General features: G+C 40.9%; 1 protein-coding gene across 1 annotated transcript in view; it reads left to right on the plus strand.

Moving 5' to 3' along the window:
- LOC103073786 (carboxypeptidase Q) overlaps positions 1–25,259 on the plus strand; it is a gene marked incomplete at its 5' end in the record, with an annotated part of 266,138 nt that overhangs the window by 124,807 nt on the left and 116,072 nt on the right. Inside the window, one exon of the mRNA XM_007458056.1 lies at positions 21,595–21,682. Within this exon, the coding sequence (XP_007458118.1) occupies positions 21,595–21,682 (88 nt within the window). The remainder of the gene's footprint in view (positions 1–21,594; positions 21,683–25,259) is intronic.

Consider the following 25,259-nt stretch of genomic DNA (forward strand, 5'->3'; position numbering starts at 1 on the left):
AGGGAAAGTGGAAGTCTGATCACAAAGAGTAGAGGTGAGAATGAGAAGAGGATGTGGAGGTAATGATGCATTAATCTTTGCTTCAGGTCACTTGACTTTGAAGAAAAGAAAGGGTCAGCTGGTGGCTGGGGCCTCTTTAAAAACGGGGCCTATGGGATCATTTGGTCCCAGAGCTACACAAAGGATTTGCAGATCAGGAAATGTTTTAAATTGCATGACCTTCAAAGTTCTTTCCATCTCAAAGTGTTTATTATTCTGTGATTCTCTACTTAATAAGTTCCCAGGTTCAGCTTTTATTTTCACAAGGTGATACCTGTAGACAAGGCATAAAATCTGTCTTATCCTAACAAATTTAAGTTAGAATTTAATTTGGTCTTATGAGTCTTTTGGGATATATATCTTAGAGTTCAAACAAGTATCCATACCTAGTCTATTTATGAATAGAGTTCTCAATTTTTTAGTATCACATTATTTAATTCCTTTACAATCTACTCTTTGTTTCCTCTTTTCAACCAGTTGCTTATGCTTATTTTGCAGTTTATCTTTTTGACCATTATTTTTCATGCCCATGTTTCCATCTTTTTGCAAAGAATAATTATTAAATCATTAAGTTATAACATTGGATGAGTTTTACTGAAGGATAATTCTTTTCAAAGACTTTAATATTTTCCCCCAGAGCCTTAGTTGGTTTATTGACTAGAGTAAAGCATTTAGTTTGCTACTAGTGGAATAAGGTAGACTAAGCATCTGGAAATATTCTACTAGGAGGAGCCTATGGCCTTGTTTTTTAAAGGTCCCAGGTCTCCCATCACTCACCTCCAGTCTTGTTAGGGCATAAGAGAATCAGAATTTATGGCTGCGTCATCATTCAGGACTGCTGCCTTTTAACTGAGATCTTCTGTTTCGAAAGTCTCTTCAAATGTTTTCTTAGCCTCAAGGGAAAAGTTTCTCCCAGAGATACCTCAGTTTTGATCAAGAGCATTCAGAAATCCCCTTTTAGTTTTTTCTCTATGAATTAAGTTCCTCTTAAACTCATAAACGTGGTTCCACTCTTTTACTAGAAAGCTCACGTTAGCTAGAAGAGTCAAAGTTGCTCGTATGGACAGACCCTAGGGAGCTAGGAAAAGGTTATTTTCCTCCAGAGAGTTCAAGACATATAATTTAATTTTCCTCTGGTTTTGACCAAGCTCATATTTTTGCTGACTTTATATATAACGTAGCCTATCCATTTCAGTTAGGGATTGGTCTCTGTTGTTCCCATTTAATTAGAAATTTCCAAATCGTTGCTATCATTTTCTTTTCATGCAGGTGTATAATGCCTTTTTATAATTATGGTATTAAAATATTCCATTTCTTTAACTCGAAACAACATTAGTTGAAAGATGCATCTTTTGCTGTAAGAGATTTTCATGAGGAAAAAAAAAGCCTTCTCAGTGAATGTATACCTTGATCATAATCCTAATTCCCAAAATTTAAATGTTAAAAAATATGCTCTTGTAATTGAAGAGTTATGGTATTAATGATCATTTCACTTGACTGAGCCTTTCCATTTGTGGGATTCGTCATTACTTACTATTCATCCATCTATTCCTCATGCATCTATTCGACCCACAGTTATTGAGAGCAGTGGTTAAGTCTTAAGCTCTGGCTAGGCAATGAACAATGAATACTACCTCAGGAAAGTTAGCTTTTTGAATTTGTAAAGCAAGTGATTTATCATATGTCTTAGCTATTGTATTTCTTAAAAGTGTATTCAACACTTTTCTCTCAATATTTTAAAATCCAAATTAAGAAAAATGGAAGTTATATGGTGGCTTTCTCACATAATCTCTGTCACCTCCATTTGTCTGCTTATGCCATTCCCTCAATCTTACATTCCCTTACATTGTCTAGCAACCTGAGTTTATATCCATTTACAGCATGCTGTGCTACCCCGGTCATCATAGGGTGGCATGATTATGGTGGAAAGACTTGAAGATAAGAAACAAGTATGTCTAAAATCTTCAAAAAATTAAAGAATGAATATCATCCATTAAAAAAAAAGAACAAGAGTTTATGAAATAACAACTAAATGGTGGAAACTAGAATGAAGCTAGAATGTCCAGACACAAAACGGAGCCAATTATAATTATTGGAAATAAAAATGTATAGTCATTCAGATTTTTTCTTTAAAAAATCTCAACAGAAGGAATAAATAGTCAAAGAGAGAATGTTGTCAGAGAGAGACTTTATGAATTGGAACACGTAAATTAGAAAATTACCAAATTGCATAAAAGAAAGAAAATTAGAATTGAAAATATTAAAGATTTTGAAATATAACAAATACTCCCAGTAGGAGAGAACAGAGAGAAAATTGCTGAATATTTTCTAGAAATAAGGCAAGACATGAGTATTCATATTCACAAAAGTTCAAAGAATGCCAAGCAATATTACATTTTAAAATCTTCTTATGTTTACATTATAATGAAGCTAAAGAACATCAAGGGCAAAATGTTTGCTTTTTTGAATCGGGAGATGTGAGATAATTCTGAAGCTTTCCTTGTTACTAGAGGTATATTCTTGCATTGTCTTATGATAAAGCTTTCTTCTATATTTAGTTGTTTGCTTGCCGTCATGTAGTCATTGTACTGTCCTCCAGCTCATTTTACTTTGCTGCTGTTCTCTGCTGTTTATTGGACAACCCAAAAACTATATTTATTAAGAAACTTTCAATAGGTAATAAATAAGGATAGTCTGTGGAATAAAGGATTGGCTTTAAAGCAGCACATAAGCATACTAGAATAACAATAGCTTATATTTATAGAATGTTTACTATTTATGGGACACTTTTGTAAGACTTTTCTCATATAATCTTCACAATATCCACGTGAGGCTAGTACTACTGTATCATCTTCATTTTCCAGATGAGGACCCTGAGGCATAGTTAGAGAAGCTCAGTCACTTGCCCACAGTCATGCAGCTTTAGCTAGTATGGTCAGTGGTGCAACCTAGATTTTAACGAAGTCAGTCTAATTCTAAGCCCAGCTTCCTTTATGGAAAATATGAGCCTTTAGGAAAACTACGGGCTGTCTTTCTCAGCAGCCTTTCTCCTGTGGGGTTGTATTCTAGAACGTTGACATTGATGGAATTCTGATCCCTAGACAAGTGATTGGTTGTTTTATAATAGTTCATTTTTTCAGAGCCACATGTGGCCAAGATCATCCAGGCTACATACATAGTCATAAGTACTGTCCCAGCCGGTCTAGCTACCCCTATGATATGTATTTCTGGGGAGCTCTTTAGGCTCGTGAGGCATACAAATTACTTGCCTTTTGTTGAGCCCAAAGAATTTTCTGTTGCCAGAACTTGAAAGCCTTCCCAAGCTGCCCAGTAGATTCTAACGGAGAGGCGTTTCCTCTCTACTCTCTTCTCTTTCTCTTGAAAGCAGATGCTGGTTCTACTTCTGAGTTTTATAAGGTTTGGATGAGACGACAAGTTGAGTTTTCCATTCAGGTTGCAAGAGAGGCATCCACAGAAGACCGGCAAGGCTAGGAATCATTAATGAGTCGAAGAATTGACTGGTCTTATAGTTTACAGGCCTGACGTTGATTCCCTGTTCTGCAAGCTAAAAGCTCTATGATTGTGGACACCTCAATGAAATTCTCTTATCTTAGCTATTGTATCAGTAAAATTAATATAATCATAGGCACCAAGTTTTTGGAAGGATCAACTGAGAAAACTAATGTTAAGATCTTTCGAACCACCTCAGAGCACTGTATGCAGTTTAGTTGTTATTAACCTGAAGTTTTTGTTTTAGATGAATATAATTGGTCTGCAGTTCTTTGACTTTACTTCCTAGGACTCTACCCACTATGTATACTTATACACACCTATATACTCCTCTTGAAGCCTGAGAGCCTTGGCCTGTTCTTCAGCAGTAACCAGCTTTGCTGCACTTTGAGGCCCCATCACTAGATCCCCACTGTTGGGTTACCTCTCTTTCATATCCCTGGTGGCCTGGGCTACATAACTCAATCTGCAGTCATCTACATGCTTTGCCAAGTGAATTTGATGACTAAAGGATTTGGTAAGGACCTGAGATAAGCCTGGATACATATTGACAACTTCTGCCTGGTAGAGGGGCCTTTAAAATTGCACTCTTCCTCACTATGCCAAACCAAGTGGGGGGAAAATCATTCTCATTGTTAGAGGGGACATTCATGGAGCATCTACCTTAAATCTTATCACTCTGTGAGATGATACTATTATGTTATTTTGTTGATGATCATTATCACTGTTATCTGGGATATATGCACCTGTGTTTATTACTCAGACTTGGGAAGGAATTTTGGTATGAGTTGTGCATTATTGAATTTATAATGTTAGAGATAGAATTACATTTTGGATTTAAGTATCCTGACATCTTTTTCTTTAATTCTCCTAATTCATTTTTATTAGGTGATATCCAAAGCCATCCTTTGAAATGTTAGCAGGTAGACTGAGGATTAAGAAGGACAGATAGTGAAATCACAGAACTTAATCCAAAATACACGAAAGAATTCCAATGAAATTATAGCCAATAATATCCTTAATACATAAAGCATTCAAACAAATCAATAAGAAAGAAGTCCTAGGACTGCAATAAATAAATGAGCAAAGGACCACAATATATAATTTGCAAAAAAGGTTAAAGTGTTAAATCTCAGCAGCAATCAAATACATGTAATTCAAGATAATGAAATAACATTTTTTTGTTCTTTTGTTTTTTTGCGGTGTGCGGGCCTCTCACTGCTGTGGCCTCTCCCGTTGCGGAGCACAGGCTCCGGACGCGCAGGCTCAGCGGCCATGGCTCACGGGCCCAGCCGCTCCGCGGCACGTGGGATCCTCCCGGACCGGGGCACGAACCCGCGTCCCCTGCATCGTCAGGCAGACTCTCAACCACTGCGCCACCAGGGGAGCCTTTTTTTGTTTTTGTTTGTTTGTTTTGTTTTGTTTTGTTTTTGCTTTTTAAATTGGTGATTTTACAAAAAGAATACTGGTAAGCGCACAACAAAAAGGCATTTTTCTACCCTGTTTATAGGAATATAACCTGATACCGACTGTTTGGACAGCATTTCAGCAGAGTGTGTGTCATAGAGGCAAAATCACCCTTTGACTAATTCTACTTCTCGTAATCTATCCTCAAAAAAATTCAAATACCTGAGAAAGCTTTATGTTCAAAGATAGTCATTACAATATTATGTATAATATTAAAGTGGGAAATAAATGAAAAGTATAACGAGTGAAGAACAGTTAACTTATGCCTCATCCTTATAATGAAATATTTTGAAAGAGAAATAGCAATTTAGAGAGACTATGAAATAACACAGGTAAACATCCAGGTTGTAATGTAAAATGAAAAATGTACATGTGTAATGGATCAACTTAAAGCAATTTAAAAGCACTGTGAAAGAATTGAAGGAAAATGCCAAAATGGTAACAAAGATGATCTCTTGTTAATAGAGCTGCGACTGTTTTTTTTCCACGTTTTCCAAACTTTCCATGCTTAATGTAATTTCTATTTTAAGTGAAAAAGGAAATTTATTTTTTTAAAGAGAAAAAATACAATCAAAACAATTTCTCTGGTGCTGGGGGAAAGGATATCCGCAAACGTGGTTTGAATGGGAAGGCTTGTGAATTTTTTTCTCTAGCAACTGAGCATTTATGATCATCTCATGGGATTAATTTAAAATCCATTTTGAATAGCCAGCAAAGACACGTTCTCCTAAGCTTACACTTAAAAGAGTGAACAAGATAGTGAGAGAGAAAAGTCTCATCATAGCTTAGATCCTAAACTAAGCTAAGCAGCTTTTTGATGCTTATGCAAAGTACATTTGTTGCCTTTTAAATATTTGTCCTATTTGAAAAATTCCAGCTCTGATTTCTTAGACCAAATTGCAGTTCTGCCAAATGTAGCTGCTTGTACCCTATAGGAGTTGGTTATGACCGTGTCTCTCCCTTTCTTAGAACCCCTAGGAACAAACAATAAAAAGTAATAAAAACAAAATATTTATTAAAATGTAAATAGCATGGCTGGATCCCTAACATGTGATGCCAGCAACCTCGCTGGCGGCCCGGGAGGACCCAGGCGCACAGGGGTCCAACTTATCTGGTCGCAGAGCAGTGCAGCCTGGAAGCTGACAGGCTCTGAAGGGAGCCTTTTGTTACCTGACCTCTGTGGCAGGTTGCTGGCTCATTCTCCTGCATGGAATAGTTGAAGCTTGTCTTTCAACTAAATAGAGTACATGGGGGCAGAGATGCTTTTTTCCTTCGGCAACCTAAGTATATTAGAAAAAAAAAAAAAAAAGCCACTACAAAATAGCAGGAAAGCATGAAATATGCTTTATGAAGAAACATAAAAGAAAACCAGAGCAAAGCTTATTCAGCCTTGGTCATTAAAAAGCACACTTCTGCTCCCAATCCTGTCTCCTACCCCCACCAGAGTTTGTTTGTTCAAAGAGTTTCTTCTGTAGAACACCAGATGCGCCCCAAGTATACTGAAGCCTATAACAGCTGGTTCTAGAATGAGAGGGGCTTCTCTTGAGAGAGAATCTTCTATTTCATTGGGAGTTTTACACAACAGTTTTCTGTGTGGCTTAATTTTTGGCATCCAACTGTTTTGACAGAAGCTGTGTAGTGTTTTTTCAGCCAGATCTTTGAGAGCTAGTGTCTTCCCACGATGCCCCTGGCAGCTGATGAAAGCAGGCCCACCCTGCAGAAATGCCACAGGTACTGCCTGGGATAAAATGAAACACGAATGCCTCTGAGAACTTGCTTGCGTCCTGACTCATATTTTATTTTCCATAAAGAGGCTGTTTTCAAAACTGACAGTGTCTGTAGCCTGATAATGGAAGATGATGATTAGCATACCAAAATGGGAGTCATCATGGGGCTATTTGACACTGTCCTTAGAAAAATCCTTTACTTGCAAAGCAAAGAACTATTTCTAAATGACAAATGTGTATAAATTTTCAAAGTGGCTTGTGATTTCTCAGGCAGCCAGAACAGAGTTATGCTTTACAGTCTAAGGTGATCTAATTCTTGAAATAAACTTCATTCTGGGCAATGGCATGTATTTTCTAGATGGGAGGAGAAATTGTTATTGCTTATAATAAAGAACAGGCTGTTTTTCTTACCTGGGAACCTCAGGGGGATGAAGCAAGTTTTAATACTGTAAAGAAGTGGGCCACAAAACACTGGGATAAGTCTTGTTTATTTAACATTTAATGCCCGTAGTCTGTTAGGTGCTGGAGAGATTCACTTTGGTGCTGTTATTTAATGCTGGAACAGTAAAATAGTCTGACTTAGATTAGGCAGTTGACTCAAAGTAATCCAGCTTCAAGGCTCAAAAATGAGTAAATCGACATGGTTATCACACAGAGCACTTGAACATATGTGTGGCTGGGTGCTGGAGTAGTGAGCCATCCTCCCTCCTTAGGTCCTTGTGAAGTCCAGACCTTGAGGAAGTGACCTGACATCTCTATTTTTTTTAAAAGCTCTTTAATGCCAGTTGTCATTTGAAGAATTTAAAGACAAAATTACTTGCCCAGAACGATTTGATGCTTTGTGCCATTGATTCCCCAGTACGCAGAAATAGATTTAAGCAACATGGTAGTGAGTCAGGCCAAGGAGAAATGGGAAACTGGATCGATAGCCCAGTAGATCCTGAAATACTATGTTGATTTATGCTTGGAAATTTTAGACTGTCTGCTTATACAAATGTGTACAAATGTACCTTCAACTTGCAGCCAGTGTGGGCCTAGTGCCGACAGAATAGCTCCTCCCCTGGACTGGGTTCCTCACTTTTCAGTTTTGTGACTGGCTGAGCACATATTTTTCTTATTGGAGTCTTGTGAGTGTGTATCAATGGTAGCATGTTATCGTCTTCATCAGATGCCTGTGCAACTTCCCTCAGGACTAATCCCCATGTGAGTCAGCCCCAGCCCACCAGGCTCACTGAAGGGCCCGCATACAGGCTTCAACCACGGGCTTTGGGATCAGAAGGGCCTGTGTTCAAGTCGGGCTTCTGCCATTATTGTATATGTGACCACAAGTGAGTTGCTTCCTTCACCTCCCTAAGCCTCAGTTTCCTGATCTGTAAAATAGGAAAAATAATACCTGCATCCTTGTGTTCCTGTGAGGATCAGTTGAGAAAAATGAAAGGAACTAAAGCACACAAAGTGCTTATCAGACTGCCTTAGCCCATCGTAGGCACTCAATAAATGCTAGCTTTCTTTTCACTTTTTACTTTACCTCATTAGCAAACATCTCTATTCTCTAGTTAGTGTTCTCCTGTCCACATCAGGGTGAGCATGACACCATGGAAGTCTGCCTGGTTTGTATTTCAGGTGTACAATGTGTTAATTTGATGTTTTTATAGAATACACTGCATACAGAGTTATTATAAAATATTGGCTCTATTCCCTGTGCTGTACATTACAGCCTCGTAACTTACTAAGTACTTCTTCACACGCTGACCCGGTGGGCTCTGAGGTCTAGGCTGTGGCCCTGGCTTTGGATCCCAGTCAGTCCTGTGCACAACATCTCTTTACAGTCCAGGGTGGAAGCCTTCTAGCCACCGCACACTGGCAGCCTCACACAGCCAGCCGCTCGGGCCCCCGCAGATCAGCCCCTGGGCACTTGCTCCCCGTGTGCACAGGCTCTGTACTACACCTTCCAAGTCCTCAGAGAGCCAGGCCAGATGGGCACCTGCATTTCTGGATTCTTGGAGTCTCTGTTTGACAAATTCCAGCATTCTTTCTACTTGGTCCAGACACTTTCCACCTCATCTCCTCCATGTCACATCTGATTTTTCCTTATCATAGAGGATGGATGCAGGGTCTTAGGAGTGAGCGTGACTTGCTGACAGCTGCCCCAACCAGGGTGGTGTTGGCAGGAGGGGCTGGGAGGGACAGAGTAGGGTGTCCACATCTTGAGTTTGTGGCAGTGCTGTTTATGGTCAGCAGTTTTTATTTAAAGAATTATTTACTAGGGGAAAAAAAAAAAAAAAGATGTTCTTTATTCTATATAAAAAGAAACATGGGTTACCATCTGGTTTTTATCTTTTGAAATGGGACTTGAGAATGTCTATATCATATCTCTATCACTATATCCTAGTCATTTCCTTTCTGGATTTTCTTAATTCTCGGTTAGTTTTCTTTCTTCTCTTCTTTTATTCTTTTGTTCCTTCACTCATTCATCTGTTCATCCATCCATTAAAGCAGGTGAGAGATCAGGCCCTGCTAAATTATAATAGAAGGTGAGGACTTTTCTCGGAGCGCCATGTGCAGCGTATAGTGGGGGAATAGGGATGGTGGTGGCTTAAAGCCTGCAGCTCACAACGTGATCTGTATAATTTCTGTGATTTCTGCAAGCAACAGGCTGGTGGTGTTTGATTTGCTGTTATGCTTTGTGTCTGCCTTTGTACTGCTTCTTTCCTTCCCCACACTTTCCATTTATCTCAATCCTTGTTTTTCTGAGGAAGGTTGCACTGGAAACTTGAGGGGTTAGAAGGTGGGGACCTAATGAAGTGAATAGAGAACTTGAAAACAGGCCTTGTTCTCCACCGTGATGATGCCTGTGACCTAACACTGATGACTCCATATATCGTACTGAAGTTCAGGCCACTGTGGTCTCCCTATGCCTTTAGTATTTGTCCTAAATGATTTTTGTCTTTCGTATGTCAGAGAATGTTCTCAACGTAAGGGAGCCTGGATCAGGGTGGTCTAGTGGAGGAGGCCCAGACACTGGGTTCATATCCAGCCTCTAGCACTTATCAACTCTGCAACACAGTGCAAGTCGCTTACATTCTTTTAGCCTTTGTTTCTCACCTGTAACTTGGGGATAACAGCCCCTGGTATTATAATACTCCCAGGTACTATAGGATTGCTGAGAAAATTAAGTGAGATAATGTCTGGAAAGAACTTAGCATGGTGTTTGGCACAGTGGTTAATACCCAGTAAATCCTGTTCTCTCTCCCCCAGCCTCACCTCCCCACCGGCTGGCCAGCTGTCTCTAACACAGGAGCAGTGGAGCTGCAGATACTTTCACTATGATGGAATCACTCTACACCAATCCACTCCTTGACCACCTTTTTGCCCTGCCTCCAGATCTTCCTAAACTCAATTGTCACTCTCCCACTGGTGTCATCTTCTTCCCAGAAACAGTGAAATCTTGATGTTTAAAAAGTCATTTTTCCTTGAGAAGGAGTTAAAGCTCCTGCAGTGTCCTTGTGAGTTTTTGTTTTCCAATAGGATATATTGTTGACGCCAAAAATTAATATATTTACATTTGGAGCTTATTTTTCACAATAACCTTGACAGTAATATTTTCCAATTTTAGAAAAGCCCTCTGATTTTTGTCTGCAGAGAATGTATTTTGTTAATTTTTCTAAGCGGGTGCTAGGCTCTTTTAGATCTTAGATTTCATTTCAATATTTTTGGAACTCTTCAGCAACCCACATAGAAGATAAGGTATTCTCTCTCTCGGCCTCCTACTTATTTTGAGTTGGTGATGATTTTTGGACCCAACAGTTCAAGACTTTTGTTATTCCTGTTGCTGTAAATCTGGATACTCAAGTGTTGTTCAACTTCTGCATGTCTTAGTGTCTGATTGCTTATCTCTGTCAACCTAGAAGATGTCCTACCTTGCATTGGCCCCCTGGTCCTCAACTCTACTGACCAAACACATTTACCCAGCCAGCTGTCTATAGCCGTATTCTTGCCACTCTGTCTCTTGACATTGGACAGTTTGAGATGGAATGTGAAGGCACTAATGTGGACCTCTGAGTAATGGGACAGATACATCAACTTTGTTAGAATATATTCTCTAATGTGAGAGTTTCACCTAAAAAAAAGACAGAAGAAGGCAGAGGTTGCACAGGATGGGTCAGATCTTTCCATGCAGCTTATTGCTTGGGAAGGCAGTAGCCGGATGTGGCTAAGAGCATGCACTGGGCATCAGACAGTCCCAAATTAGAATCCCAGCTCTGCCATTTACCGACTGCGTAGTACTGGGCAAGTGACTTAATTTCTGTATCTCTCAGTTTCATTATTTGTAAAAAAGGAAGGCACTGTTACTTGCTTTGCAGGATTAAATGAAGTTACGTTTCTGAAATTATATGATACAGTGTCTGGAAACATCTTGGCACAGTGGCTGGCATGGTACTGGTACTGAGTGCCCGGAAATCTCGGTCCCCTCCCCGCCCATCCTGTGCCGAGTGTCGGCCACATCTCTAAAATCACGTTGGCGAAGCTGTGATTGCTTTTACTGCTGCGTCACCCCTCTCCTCCTGTTCTTTTCTTCATTACCTTTCCGCCCTGTCTCCCAATTTTACCCTTGAACCTAGTTAAGCCTCTCTCTAGTGTAACCTCATTTTCCCTCCAGAGCAGTGATAACTTAATTTCTAAAAAAATCGGTTTTCTTTAGGTAAATTCAAAGTACCTACAACAGTGGTTATGATTAAAGGTGATGGCAATGATGATAAGAATAACGTGGGGATTTCTTATTCACTTTGTCTTCTAGATTGTAAGTTTCAAAGAACGTGACTGTCTTTTTCAGCCCTAAACCCCTCACTCCTGGACCAGGAATGGTTGTTGAATGAATGAGTCTGATATTTCAGGCAGCTTTGACTGTGCCATTTAAACTCCTTGATTTCTGCACAGTTAGTCCAAATGAGTATTTGTTGATTTGTATGTTCGCTTCTCCTATTACAGAACGTTCTCCCTTTATGGAATGGAATTCTTAAATGTATGCTTGTGTTGATACCTCCAAAGGTGGACCATGCTGATGTGTTTTAATAAGCGTCATATGTGCACATAAAATATCAATAAGTTAGAACATGACAGGAAATAATGTTGTTGAAATGTCGCGGTCTACACAGGGAAAAAGAACTCTAGTGGGTTAATTTTAAGGTTTGAGGACAGGGGGTCCTGGGAAAAGTTCTGAGAATGGAGGCATCACATTCCTTCCCACACTGAGCACATAACTCTGCATGGGTTTAGTTTCATTTCGGAAGTGAAGTATTCACAGACCCTGAACACGCCTTGTAAGTTTGGCCCTCGGAGGGCAGCAGTTAAACTTGGAGGGTCTTTCTAAGATGACAGTCTGCTGAAGTCTAAAGTAAACTTTTACAAGTGCCTATAAATACTTTAACAGACTATGTAAAATTCCTCCCTTACCCTAATGCCTTTTATATGTAAGATGTGACATAATGACCTGGAAAAGCAAGAGGCCCATGGGGGGCTTCCCTGGTGGCACAGTGGTTGAGAGTCCGCCTGCCGATGCAGGGGACACGGGTTCGTGCCCCGGTCCGGGAGGATCCCACATGCCGCGGAGCGGCTGGGCCCGTGAGCCATGGCCGCTGAGCCCGCGCGTCCGGAGCCTGCGCTCCGCAGCGGGAGAGGCCACGACAGTGAGAGGCCCGCGTACCGCAAAAAAAAAAAAAAAAAAAAAAAAAAAGAGCACTTGGAGGGGTTAACAGGAGCAGCTTAAAGATGGTGCCTTCATTATAAAACATCTATGCTTCATATCTGTTGTTTGGTGTTGAAAAGGGATCCCAGAAGTGTTCTCGCCTCAGTTGCTTGTTGGAGATGCATTGCTTGTTGATAATCTCTGATTAAAGTACAAACACTTTTGTGCTCCCTCAGACAGCACCATCTTCACAAGAAATGCAATTTAGAGGATCATATTGGTGAATGTGAATTTGCAAGAGAGGTCTTGGTACTTGTACTTGATTTATCATCATTTCTTAAAAATTGCACTATTTGTTTAACTTCCCCACTTGATGTTTCTGCAAGGTAGAACTCTTAACGGAAGTGTGATTCAGAGTTCAAATCTATCATTAAGCAGGCTTCTCTATTACCCCCTTGCAGATAAAAACACTCTAAATAACGATAGGGAAAAAGAAATAATATGTTTTAAAATTCCAGCTAGATCAAGCTTGTGATCCCTACATACTAACATCATCTTAGAAATATATTACTGAAAGAGCCCTACTATCAGGCATTTTAAATGAGAAAAACAAATTCACACATTTTAACTCTAGTCAAGCATCAGATACAAACTTAACATTTGTTTCAGTCAAGTTAAACTAGACTACAGATTAAGTGTGCATGTGTGTGGTGTAATCATTTTGGCTGAAAGTGAGTAGAATGTAGTATCGAAAAATAAATATAATGTATTGACAGACATAAAAATTAAAGAGATAAGATTAAAAGTTCCACATTAAGTAGAAGTGAATAGTCTCATACACTGCTGGTGGGAATATATATTGATAAGCTTTTTTTAGGGCACTGGTGACATGTTTCAAGAGCCTTAAAAATGTTTATACTATTTAGACTCATTATTTCTACTTTTAAGAACTTGCCCTAAGGATAAAAACCTTAAATATCCAACAATAAGAGAATAGCTAAAAAAATTTAGAATCACTTTCTTGAAGATTATTGATTATTATTATAGATAGAGGCCACATATGCCATGATTTTTAAGTGGAAAGTGTAGTATAAAATTATATATAAAAATCACTCTTTGTATATGTATACAAATGCATGCATACAAAAATTATAAGGAAATAAAATATGCTTATAGGTTGTTTTTGCTTTCTAATTTGTTTATAGTTTTCCATTTTTTAAAGGATATATTGTTTTATAATCAGAAAAAATATTGAAGTAAAAAATTAAAGAGAGGGCTTCCCTGGTGGCGCAGTGGTTGAGAGTCCGCCTGCCGATGCAGGGGACACGGGATCGTGCCCCGGTCCGGGAGGATCCCACGTGCCGAGAAGCAGCTGAGCCCGTAAGCCGTGGCCGCTGAGCCTGCGCGTCCGGAGCCTGCGCTCCGCAATGGGAGAGGCCGCAACAGTGAGAGGCCAGCGTACCGCAAAAAAAAAAAAAAAAAAAAAAAATTAAAGAGAAATGTCAGAGCTTAAAATGCAGATACCTATAATTTAATACAATTAGCTGTTGGAAAGATTTCTGTGACCATAATATATTTATTTAATGACTTGATCAACAAGAGCTTTTGATGTAATAATTTTGACTAGATCCGTCTGTGCTACAAAAGTAGGTAAATGTATTAATGACTGAAGCAAACGTAGAAGTTGAAGCACGTCTAATTAACTAGGCTACTGGGCTTTCGTTTCACAAAAAGAGCGTATCTTAACTTTCTGAACTGAAGAGTCACTAGTATGCTTTATTTATTTATTTATTTTTCATAACATCTTTATTGGAGTATAATTGCTTTTCAATGGTGTGTTAGTTTCTGCTTTATAACAAAGTGAATCAGTTATACATATACATATGTTCCCATATCTCTTCCCTCTTGCGTCTCCCTCCCACCCTCCCTATCCCACCCCTCTAGGTGGTCACAAAGCACCGAGCTGATCTCCCCGTGCTATGTGGCTGCTTCCCACTAGCTATCTGTTTTACATTTGGTAGTGTATATATTGTCAATGCCACTCTCCGAAAAGGTAGTAGCTGTATTTATACTTATATAAATATATTTATTCACTCATTCATTCATCCAGTCAATCAATAAACAGTTTTTCAGCACTTGTTGCACATCAGGTACTGGACCAGGGTTATGAAAAAGAGAAACGAGTGTCTCAGAAAATTAGTGGTCTAGTGGGGAGATCAACGTGTAAGTGTGGTTGAAAATGAACAGAGAGATCCATGTGAAGTTCTAGAAGAACACTGAGAAAGGAACAACCAACTTTTCCCTAGAGTTAGGGGAGCCTTCCCAGATAAAGTAATGTTAGTGATGGGCTTTGTCGAATGAATAGGAGTTTGCCAGATGGAAAAGTTGAAGGGGCATTCTAGATAGGAAGAAGAGCATCTACAAAGGACCAGAAATCTGAGATATCATGGCATCTCAGGTCAGGGACTGGTAGGAAATGTGATGTGGCTGGAGCTTAGGATGAGAGGTGGAAGCAGGATGATAAGGGTAGAAAACTGGGTTAGGGCCAGAAATGGCCTTCACACCATGGTAGTCACAGCATTTCTACTTCAGCGATGATTAATAGTGATTTTCCTGGCTAAAAGAATCCTAATCATTATAATGAGGTAGGACTGTTCACTTTGACTTATGGAAATTATAACTGTTATGACCTGCTCCACAAACACAGGTTATAAATATGACCACATCCTTCAATCTCCTTTATAGTGAATCATCCAAGCCTCTACAGGCCTTATTAGCAGGAAGTCTGTTATCTCCTCCTGAGGTCTCTGGGACTTGACTCAGGGCAAATGGGTCAGTCCTCCTCCAGAAACCTGTGGCTGGATCCACCTGTGACTACTACTCCTTCTGGCTGCTGCACGGCACTGTTTGCAGCCCTAAGTTACAGTGGTTCCCATTTGGGGGAGCAAGGTTACAACTCCCTTTGTTGATATTCCCATCCTCAGTTCTCTAAATCATAACCTCTGTTAGGGTTGCTGGATCTGAAGGAGCTTCTGGACTTGGCCACATGCTAGACTACAATTAGCCCTTCCCCTGAATCTTAGGCCACTGTGTTGCGCCCAGGTCAATAACCCAGACCCCATTCTTCAAGATCACTTTATTTTAGTGGTTTCCAGGACCTTCCCTGCCCCGGGAGTTTAGTCATTGTCACCCTGACCCAACATTTCTCTCATCCCCAGTCCTCTGTCCAAGGAAGCAGGGATGAGGACACTGGGCTTTCCTCCCAGAAGACCCTGGGCTCCTCTTTTTTTGTTTGTTTGTGTGTGTGTTTTGTTTTTTTGCGGTACGCGGGCCTCTCAGTGTTGTGGCCTCTCCTGTTGCGGAGCACAGGCTCCGGACACGCAGGCTCAGCGGCCATGGCTCACGGGCCCAGCCACTCCGTGGCATGTGGGATCTTCCCGGACCGGGGCACAAACCCGTGTCCCCTGCATCAGCAGGCGGACTCTCAACCACTGCACCACCAGGGAAGACCCCCCTGGGCTCCTCTTACACTCTGATTTATCTCCTGCCCAGTGTCCAGGTTGTTCCTCCAGATAGCTCAAGGGGAAGCAGCTAGCAAGATGGAGTTTTTAAAAGCTTGTTGCCCTGCCCCAATGCCCCCCAGAACTGTCTATTTGCTTTATATTTACATGGCTAAGAAAGATACAAGTGATTCTTCCAAGAACAGAAGGTCTTCCTCCAAGTGATTTTCTGTTCCTGCCTATAAAGAGTAGTAGTTGTAATTTGCTTCACTAAAATAATGAATCTTTATGTAACCATGCTCCCTGTTTTAAAAAAATCAGTGATAATGTGCTTATATATTATATAATGAATTATGTAACTTGTCCAAGGTGGAAATAGGTCTCAACCCCAAAACCTGTATGCTTCACCACTATGCTTACTGCCTCATCTCATTCAGTTTCTATACTAATATGTCATGATTTATTCTTTAATTCAGATACTGCACTTACACTAGTCAAGGTTATTGCAGTATTAGACATCTCTAAATGCAGCACTCTTTTGAATTGTTGATAAAGGAGAGCTGGACAGCAAGTGTATTTATGAGCTAGTGCCTATATGTGGAAACTGAGTGTGTTTACTGTAAGAGAAAATTGTGTCTTCTCTACAAAATTGGTGTCAGAGGGGCTTCCCTGGTGGCGCAGTGGTTGAGAATCCGCCTGCCAATGCAGGGGGCATGGGTTCGAGCCCTGGTCTGGGAAGATCCCACGTGCCGCGGAGCAACTAGCCCCGTGAGCCACAATTACTGAGCCTGCGTGCCTGGAGCCTGTGTTCTGCAACAAGAGAGCCCGCAATAGTGAGAGGCCTGCGCACCGCGATGAAGAGTGGCTCCCACTTGCCGCACCTAGAGAAAGCCCTCGCACAGAAACGAAGACCCAACACAGCCATAAATAAATAAATAAAATTTAGAAAAAAAGAAATTGGTGTCAGAACGGAGAAGAGTACTTATACATAGTCCTGGCAGTACTGAAATGGAGCAGTAAACAGGCATTTGGGTTAATACACTTTGTTAACAAATAGTGTTCTTTAGAATTCGTGATTTGGGAAATCTATCTACAAGGCTGGATTAGTCTAAGTTTATTTTATTTTGGCCCACTCTTAGTGCAAGTGCAGGACAGTCAGTTGACCTTTTCAACTTATTGCTTTAACTCTCAGACTACTCATCTTTAAATTTGATAATGACAAAAAATAAACTCCAGCCAGATTGTTTTCACCTTTTCTCATAGGCACTATTTTCCCAATAGCATTATTACTCTCCTCAGTAAAATGAAAGTGAAATGCCTGTGTCTTATTTCATAAACAAAGACAAAACTCTGACATATTTTCTGTAGTTTATGTTCTTTTAGAGAAAAACTGTAATGCCATCAAAGTTTGTTGTGCTATCTGAAGTTCTTAATAAAAATTCTGGGAGGTCAAGAGATCTCTGGGCAGTTTCATTACATTTATGGGGGAACTAATTTCCTATCTTCTGACAAAACCTCAATGAGACCTGACTCCTAGCCAGCTCAGCCCGGGGTCTTCCCTCTCACCTCCAATTCTAAGGTTTATTTCATGTGCTTGCCTTAGGCTGGTGCTGTAAACCACTGAGCCAGGGCCACAGCGGTGAGCTAGGATTACTATGGAGCTATTCATTTGCCCTCGTTTCACTACAAGATATGAGATCCCTGCATTTGACCTTGTATCACTTTGTTGTGTTGCTGTCATTTTATTGTTTTATTATTGTTGTTGTTGTTATTTTTGTTACTTTATATACTTAAAATGCCTAGCTTTGAAGCCAGTTTGGATTTGAGATACACAATAAATTCTATTATTTTAAAATGATAAATGCAGACATCTTTATATCAACTTTATTCAGTTTTCAGATTTATTAAGCTTTTTTACTTTATCCAGAAACTAAAAATTCTGATTGGCCTTCGATTTTTAAAGTGAGGAAACAGTTTCTATTCATTTGGATTTGGATATGCTCTGTGTTGGAATGAGGGCCTATTCCGTGCTGACAGAGGTTATGTGTTTTTCTATGAGCTGGAAGAAATTTGTGTTTCTCCCTTGGCTGCATAAGCATTATGTGTAAACAAAGATGTTCTACGGTTCCTAGAGAAGAAGAATGAGGAAGATGCCTCCTTCCTAGTTCTCTCCTGGGAAATCACTGGCACAGACTGAAGTTCGTGGAGTGATGTAGACTGAAGCTAACAGTCAATTCTTGAAAGCCTACTATGCGCCAGGAACCATGCTTCCTAATTTTCTTAACAAAGTCATGAGGTCATTCCCCTTTTCCTTATTGTGTAGATGAGGAAACTGAGGCTCAGAGAGATTGGGCAACTCATCTAAAGTCAAAGAGCCAGAGGTGGCAGAGCAGGGAATCAAGCAATGTTTATTGAGATTCCACAGCCAGCACCTTTCTGTGCCCCATGCTGCCTGTCTGTGGACTCAGGTGGCCTGGGGGCTCCAACTCCACACTAAAGTCAGGGTCTAGTACTGAATGAAGTCCCATGCATTTCTCTTAGGTTCTAGGGACAATCAGAATGTCAGAGTGGAGAAGAGACTTCGCAGCTCAGTCAGGTATTTGCTTAACCACTGGTTTCCTAACCTCTTCTGTTTGGGCCTTAGCCTTGAATGTGGAGTTGGATGGGGACTGAACTTCTCCAGGGTTGGGAGGTGGCTCTGTCTCCTGAGGGCCAGGCATGCACCAGCTATGCTGTTGTTTTTGGAGGCCTTAGCATTCTTCACTTCAAACCGATTACTTTTTTGTTATCTTAATATAACATCATTGGTTATCTGGCTGATTGAAATGTGAAGGAGACTAATCCTGTACGGTAATGATTTGCAAGTAGAACACCGAATCTATGGGGATATTCAGGGCATTTGCTTTTAAAAAATGATTTTTCTCTCCCTTGTGCTAACTGTCCCTTGATCCTTATTTAGAGAATTCCATCATTTTAATAACTTGGTACTGTTTTGCTGGTAAATGAGGAGATATGTAAACAGAAAGTTTTTTCCCCTTCTTTATGGGTCTAAAAACATGTTCAGGATTTTCATTTGCAGCACTTTATCTTTTTAAATTTTTTTTCTATGTTGCAAGCAAAATGTCATTTGATTGGAATTGACACTAAGCACATTTCTGTTAGAGGAGCCAGTGACTATGGTCTTTAGATATAGACTGATTATATTTCTTAATCCAGCATCAGTTTAAGTTTGTGCTATGAATGTGAGTCGGTGGTTTGACTCTGTGCAGCAGGCAGTGGGTACTTCACGATTCTTCTTTAGCAGGGGCTCAGATGACTTTGGAAGATTGTCCTGAGTATTTAGATGCCCCTTCTCTCTATGGGTAAAAGTGTGTGCTCTGTGCCTGGCTATCCGTTACGTAGTTTTATAATTCATTCATTGAATGTCTGTTGCATGGCAGACACAGATTGTCTTCATCACACCTCATTTCATCCTCACAACCACCCGGGGAAGTTATTATGTTATGAGCATGTAATATTCCCTCCACTCTTTAGATAAGGAAGCTGAAGTTCAGGCAGATCTATTTCCCAGTGGTTACACAGCTAGTGCCTATTAATAGCAGGGCTCACCAGATCTGTCCGCCTTTTTCAACTACAACATTTTGCCTGGAAATGAGCTAGCAGGAAAGTTTTAGGAAATGAGGTTGAGACAGACAGTGGTAGAGGGCTTTGAATTCTGCTAGTGAGGCACCACACTTTGGATTAATTTATTCATTCAAGACCTATTTATTGGGCACCTAATAATGTGCCAAACAGTCTGGGCATTGAGGGCATCGCATTGAATCACAAAGCTTAAATACCTGCCGTTGAGGAGCTTACAGTATGGCTCTTGGAGGTTTTGAACAGAGAAATGACATGCTCTGGTATAAGTTTTACAGGAGTCTTGCTGACTGCAGTGCAGACCATCAGCTGCAGAGGGGCACAGGCTGAGTCAGGGAGACCAGTTAGGAGGACTGTTTTGCAACAGTCCAGGCAAAAGAAGGTGGGGCTTGAACCAGCGTGGTAGCAGAGGTGAAAAGTTGGATTCTAGATGGACTTAGAAGAAAACACCAATGGGATTTGCTGAACAATTGGATGTGGACATCGCTTGTCTAGGCTTTAACTGGAACTCAGGTCAGCCTGCCTCCTAAACCTGCGCTCTTTTAATTATGTTAAAATGCTCGAGTGTAAAGTAGCTTCACGATATTCAATTTAGTGAGAAACGTAGCTCCTTTTCAATGCCTTGGCACTAGACCTGTGAAAGCAGAATACTTGTTGGTGTCCAGAGGAGGCAGGACAGAGCTCCATTTCCCAGGAGCATTTATCATCCAGGCTGAAGTCGACCAGCAGCCTCCCTTGACGAAGGCCACGTGCCTGGGTGGCAGCAGTTGGTTATACTCGACGTCTATAGTGCGTCCATCTCAGAGCCCTTCAAAGTCCTTCCCTATGGTTTCCCTGCAGTGAGGGAAGAGGAGAGATCTTATTAATAAGATTTAAGCCCAGCTTCACATGTTTCTGCCTTTGTTATTTCTCAGAAACCACATCATCAGGTCCAAATCAGAAATGAGTTTTAATTCTTGGTCAAAAAGTGGAACTTTTAGCATACTGTTTGACCATTGTAGTGAGCTTTTACGGAGCGGACACAGTCACTCAAAAATGGTTCTAGGGGCTTCCCTGGTGGCGCAGTGGTTGAGAGTCCGCCTGCCGATGCAGGGGACGCGGGTTCGTGCCCCGGTCCGGGAGGATCCCACGTGCCGCGGAGCGGCTTGGGCCCGTGAGCCATGGCCGCTGAGCCTGCGCGTCCGGAGCCTGTGCTCCGCAACGGGAGAGGCCACGACAGTGAGAGGCCCGTGTACCGCAAAAAAAACAAAAACAAAAACATGGTTCTAGATACGCCAGATCTGCTAGTAGCTTTAATAACTGCAGGATACAAGTTTGTATTTCCCAAGTCAATGAAATTGCCACCAAGCTGTTTGTGCAGTAATGAGATGAATAAAATGTCATTCTCATTCAATTCATTTTCATTGACCTTAAGGGAATGACCTTATATTTCCAAGAAGGAGGGGAACATGACCCTGGGCAAACATAAACATTGCATCTGCTTCACAATCATTACGTTACTAAGGACAGCATGGGCAGCTAGCTATACTTGTGGATTTGGACTAAGAAGCAACCCCCGACACACCTTGTCTTGAAGTAGAGGCAAATGATTGGGTTTCAGTTAATCATTGGAAGGCCTCATGATCTGTCCAGAGCCTAACTGCATCTTCTGGATGCAATCTAATATCCCAATGAACTTGGCCATCCATTGGGTCCTACTGGGCAGGTTGTCCAGTTAAGGATATGAATAGAGGCTCACAGTTCCTGGCTGGCAGACCCCATTTATCACAACCCCTTTCTTCATTAACCTGCCCTGGAGATCAGCCCTGAGGGTACTCCTTTGTTGTGTCAGCCACACCCTAAATCAGGCAGCCACACCCTAAATCAGGCAGCCACACCCTAAATCAGGCAGCCACACCAGCTAGAGATGAATGCGCACACCTCTGGTTCCCTCCTGCCTCCAGAATGCAGATAAGAGGCCCTGCCATTTTTCAAAAATTCAAAAGCAACTGAAGAATCACTTGTTCTATTTTATTATTTTTCCCAGGGCTGCGTCCAAAGAGGACTCTGCGTTTGGTGCTCTGGACTGCAGAGGAGCAAGGTGGAATCGGTGCCTTGCAGTATTACCAATTAACACAAGGTAAGAGAGCAGCCATGGACTGCTGGGCATTTGCACATGTAATATCAGTGTAAATACAGCCAAAGCACTGATGCTTTTAGTTGAAGAATTTCCTCTATTGTCCTGAAGACTCAGCAATACTTTGCGGTAGGCTGGCCCTGAAAAACACCCCTTGCAGAAGTCTTCATCCAGCTCCATAAAGGAGAATGCACTGGTGAGCTGAGGGTGCTGGGATGGAGCTGAGTGATTTTCTATTTCTACATTAGTCTGTAGCCTTAGGAAAATTACACCTGCTATGTGGCCATTTTCCTAAACTCTCCAGTTCTGCTATATTCATGTATGCCAGAGAAATAGTAATAGGTTAACATTCCCTGTTCCTACTGAGTCCACCCCCATACCCCAATGTCCCAAATCCTCCTGGGAGCGCTGGTATTTGAAAGCCACATCCTGAGACCTTGAGTCAGCCAGGAGCATTGATAATGGCCATGGGAATAGCAGCAACGAGAGGTCTCAGACCTGGGAATGTGGAGGCCAGTGTGGTTTGACAGTGACCAATATAAGGCAAAAGTGAAGCTTGAAGCAAGAAGGTGATAGTGGAAGATCATAAATAGAAATAAAAGACCACGTTTAAGACAGGGGACAGGGGCTCCCAAGGCAAAAGAAATAAAAGCAAAAATAAATAAGTGAGATCTAATCAAACTTGAAAGCTTTTGCACAGCAAAGGAAACCACCAACAAAGCAAAAAGGCAATCTACGGAATGGGAGAAAATATTTGCAAATGACACGATTGACAAAGGGTTAATAGCCAAAATACACAAACAACTCATACAACTCAATGTCAAAAAATGGGCAGAAGACCTAATAATACATTTCTCCAAAGAAGACATACAGATGGCCAACAGGCACATGAAAAGATGCTCAACATGTGTAATTATTAGAGAAATTCAAATCAAAACCACAATGAGGTATCACCTCTCTCTAGTCAGAATGACCGTCGTCAAAATGTCTATAGATAATAAATGCTGGAGAGGGCGTGGAGAAAAGGGAACCCTCATGCACTGTTAGGGGGAATGTAAATTGGTGCAGCCACTGTGGAAAACAGTACGGAGGTTCCTTAAAAAACTAAAAATAGAGCTACCATATGATTCAGCAATCCTACTCCTAGGCATATATCTGGAAAAGATGAAAACTCTAATTCTAAAAGATACATGAACCCCAGTGTTCACAGCAGCACTATGTACAGTAGGCAAGACATGGAAACAACCCAAGTGCCCATCAACAGACTTATGAAGATGTGGTGCATATATACAATGGAATATTATTACTCAGTCATAAAAAAAGAAATATTGCCATTTGCAGCCATGGATGGACCTAGTGAATATCATACTAAGTGAAGTAGGTCAGAGAAAGATAAATATTATATGATATCACTTATACGTGGAATCTAAAAATAATACAAAAGAATGTATCAGTATATACAAAACAGAAACAGACTCACAGACGTAGAAAACAAACTATGGTTACCAAAGGGGAAAGGGGGTGGGGGATGGATAAATTACGGGTACGGCATTAACAGATACAAACTACTATACATAAAATAGGTATGTAACAAGGATTTACTGTATAGCACAAGATATACAGGTATCTAGTATCTTGTAATAACCTATAATGGAAAATAGTCTGAAAAAATATACATATATAACTGAATCACTTTGCTGTCCCCCTGAAACTAACACAATATTGTAAATCAACTAAACTTCAATTTAAAAAAATGAGGGACAAGGACATTAATATCAAGAACAACCTTTGAGAGAGGGGAGAGAGGGCAAAATGTACAAGCTGAGAAATACTCTGGACCAAATCAAATGTTTGTTCAAAGAGGAACTCCCCAATCCGTGGGTGTGCTGCTGAGCAACGAGTACTGGGCAGGGGAGCAGGGTCTGGTCTGCTGGACTGTTCTCCCTGCATCTCCAGATTAGAAGGAGCACATCTTAGAAACTTAAATTATCAAAATCAGAGAGAGGTCTGTTGTTTTCTGAGTTGTGTTCATATCCTTTTTGATCATTTGACAAAGTCTCTGTTACCCTATTTCAGTTATTTAGAGCTTAAGAATAATAAGTTTAGTTAGGGTCATGAATTTGGTCACCGAGTATCATTACTTTCTGTACAAAGGAGGACCATGCTTTATACCCAACTCTTTCACCACTTCAATTCTTATGGCCTCAAGTGTTCCTGGGGAATAAGATTATTCCAGATTATGCCCTTTGGTTGGTGGATCAGTAACATCATCTTCTCTATGTTGTGGTGGACAAGAACATCAGATAGGAGTCGTCCTTGACCCAGCAACATTCAATTAATATTCTCTGAGCACGTACTGGCTCAGGCACTGTATTAGGTATTAGGTTTACCGTCATTAAGAAGATTCACCATGACCTTGCTGAGACTGCCATCTAAAGAAGGACACCAACCACTGAACTTCAATCATAATATAAAGTGTTAAGAATGTTCTGTTAAAGAACAAACCAGTGATGGCAGAGACAGAAAGGTCATGTAACCTGGCCTTCTGGACCGGTCAGGATAGACTACATGAGAGAAATGACATCTAAGCAGAGACCTGAGGACTAAGCAGAGGCCAGATAAGGAAGAGGAGTTGGCAGAGAGGAGGTGAGTCCATGGTAGTGGGACCTCCATGTGCCAAGGCTGGAGGTGAAGAGGTCCCAGCACACAGCGGAAACTGAGAGGAAGTCAGAGTGGCTGCTGTGTGGAATGCAAGATGCACGGTGGCAGGAGCAGAGAAGAGAGAGAAGCAAGAGGCTGGGCTGGAAGGTACAAACCATGTTTAGAAGTTTGCACTTTGTCCAGAGTGCAAGAGAGTAATCTAATTATTTTTAAGAAGGTGCTTTTAGAATCTATACATCTTGGACTCTATAAGAAACATAAAAACCTAAAGGAACTGTTCTGAAGCTCAGTCATTCTCTATAATATACTCTACTTCAAGAAAAAAAATGGATTTAGGGCTTCCCTGGTGGCGCAGTGGTTAAGAATCCGCCTGCAAATGCAGGGGACATGGGTTCAAGCCCTGGTCCGGGAAGATCCCACATGCTGTAGAGCAGCTAAGCCCGTGTGCCACAACTACTGAGCCTCCACTCTAGAGCCCGCAAGCCACAAATACTGAGCCTGTGCCACAACTACTGAAGCCTGTATGCCTAGAGCCCGTGCTCTGCAACAGGAGAAACCACTGCAATGAGAAGCCCACATACCACAACGAAGAGTAGCCCCCGCTCGCCACAACTAGAGAAAGCCCGCACGCAGCAACAAAGACCCAACACAGCCAAAAATAAGTAAATAAAATAAATAAATTTTTTTTTAAAAAGTGTATTTAAAATGTAATGGCTCCAGCTTGAAATTTTCTCAACCACCGAAATTCCTTAGATCTAGGGGAAAAAAAAGTTTCTCTGAAGATTTTGAGTTTTACCGTAGCCTACTAAATACATGGATGAAATCAGAAATTACTTGATTTTAAAATTCTAAGAGGTTGGCAGGCATATATATATATATATATATATATATATATATATATATATATATATATA

This window comes from Lipotes vexillifer, unplaced genomic scaffold (genome assembly GCF_000442215.2).
Source record: "Lipotes vexillifer unplaced genomic scaffold, Lipotes_vexillifer_v1.1 scaffold1290, whole genome shotgun sequence".
In the NCBI taxonomy this organism is placed as follows: Eukaryota; Metazoa; Chordata; class Mammalia; order Artiodactyla; family Lipotidae; genus Lipotes; species Lipotes vexillifer.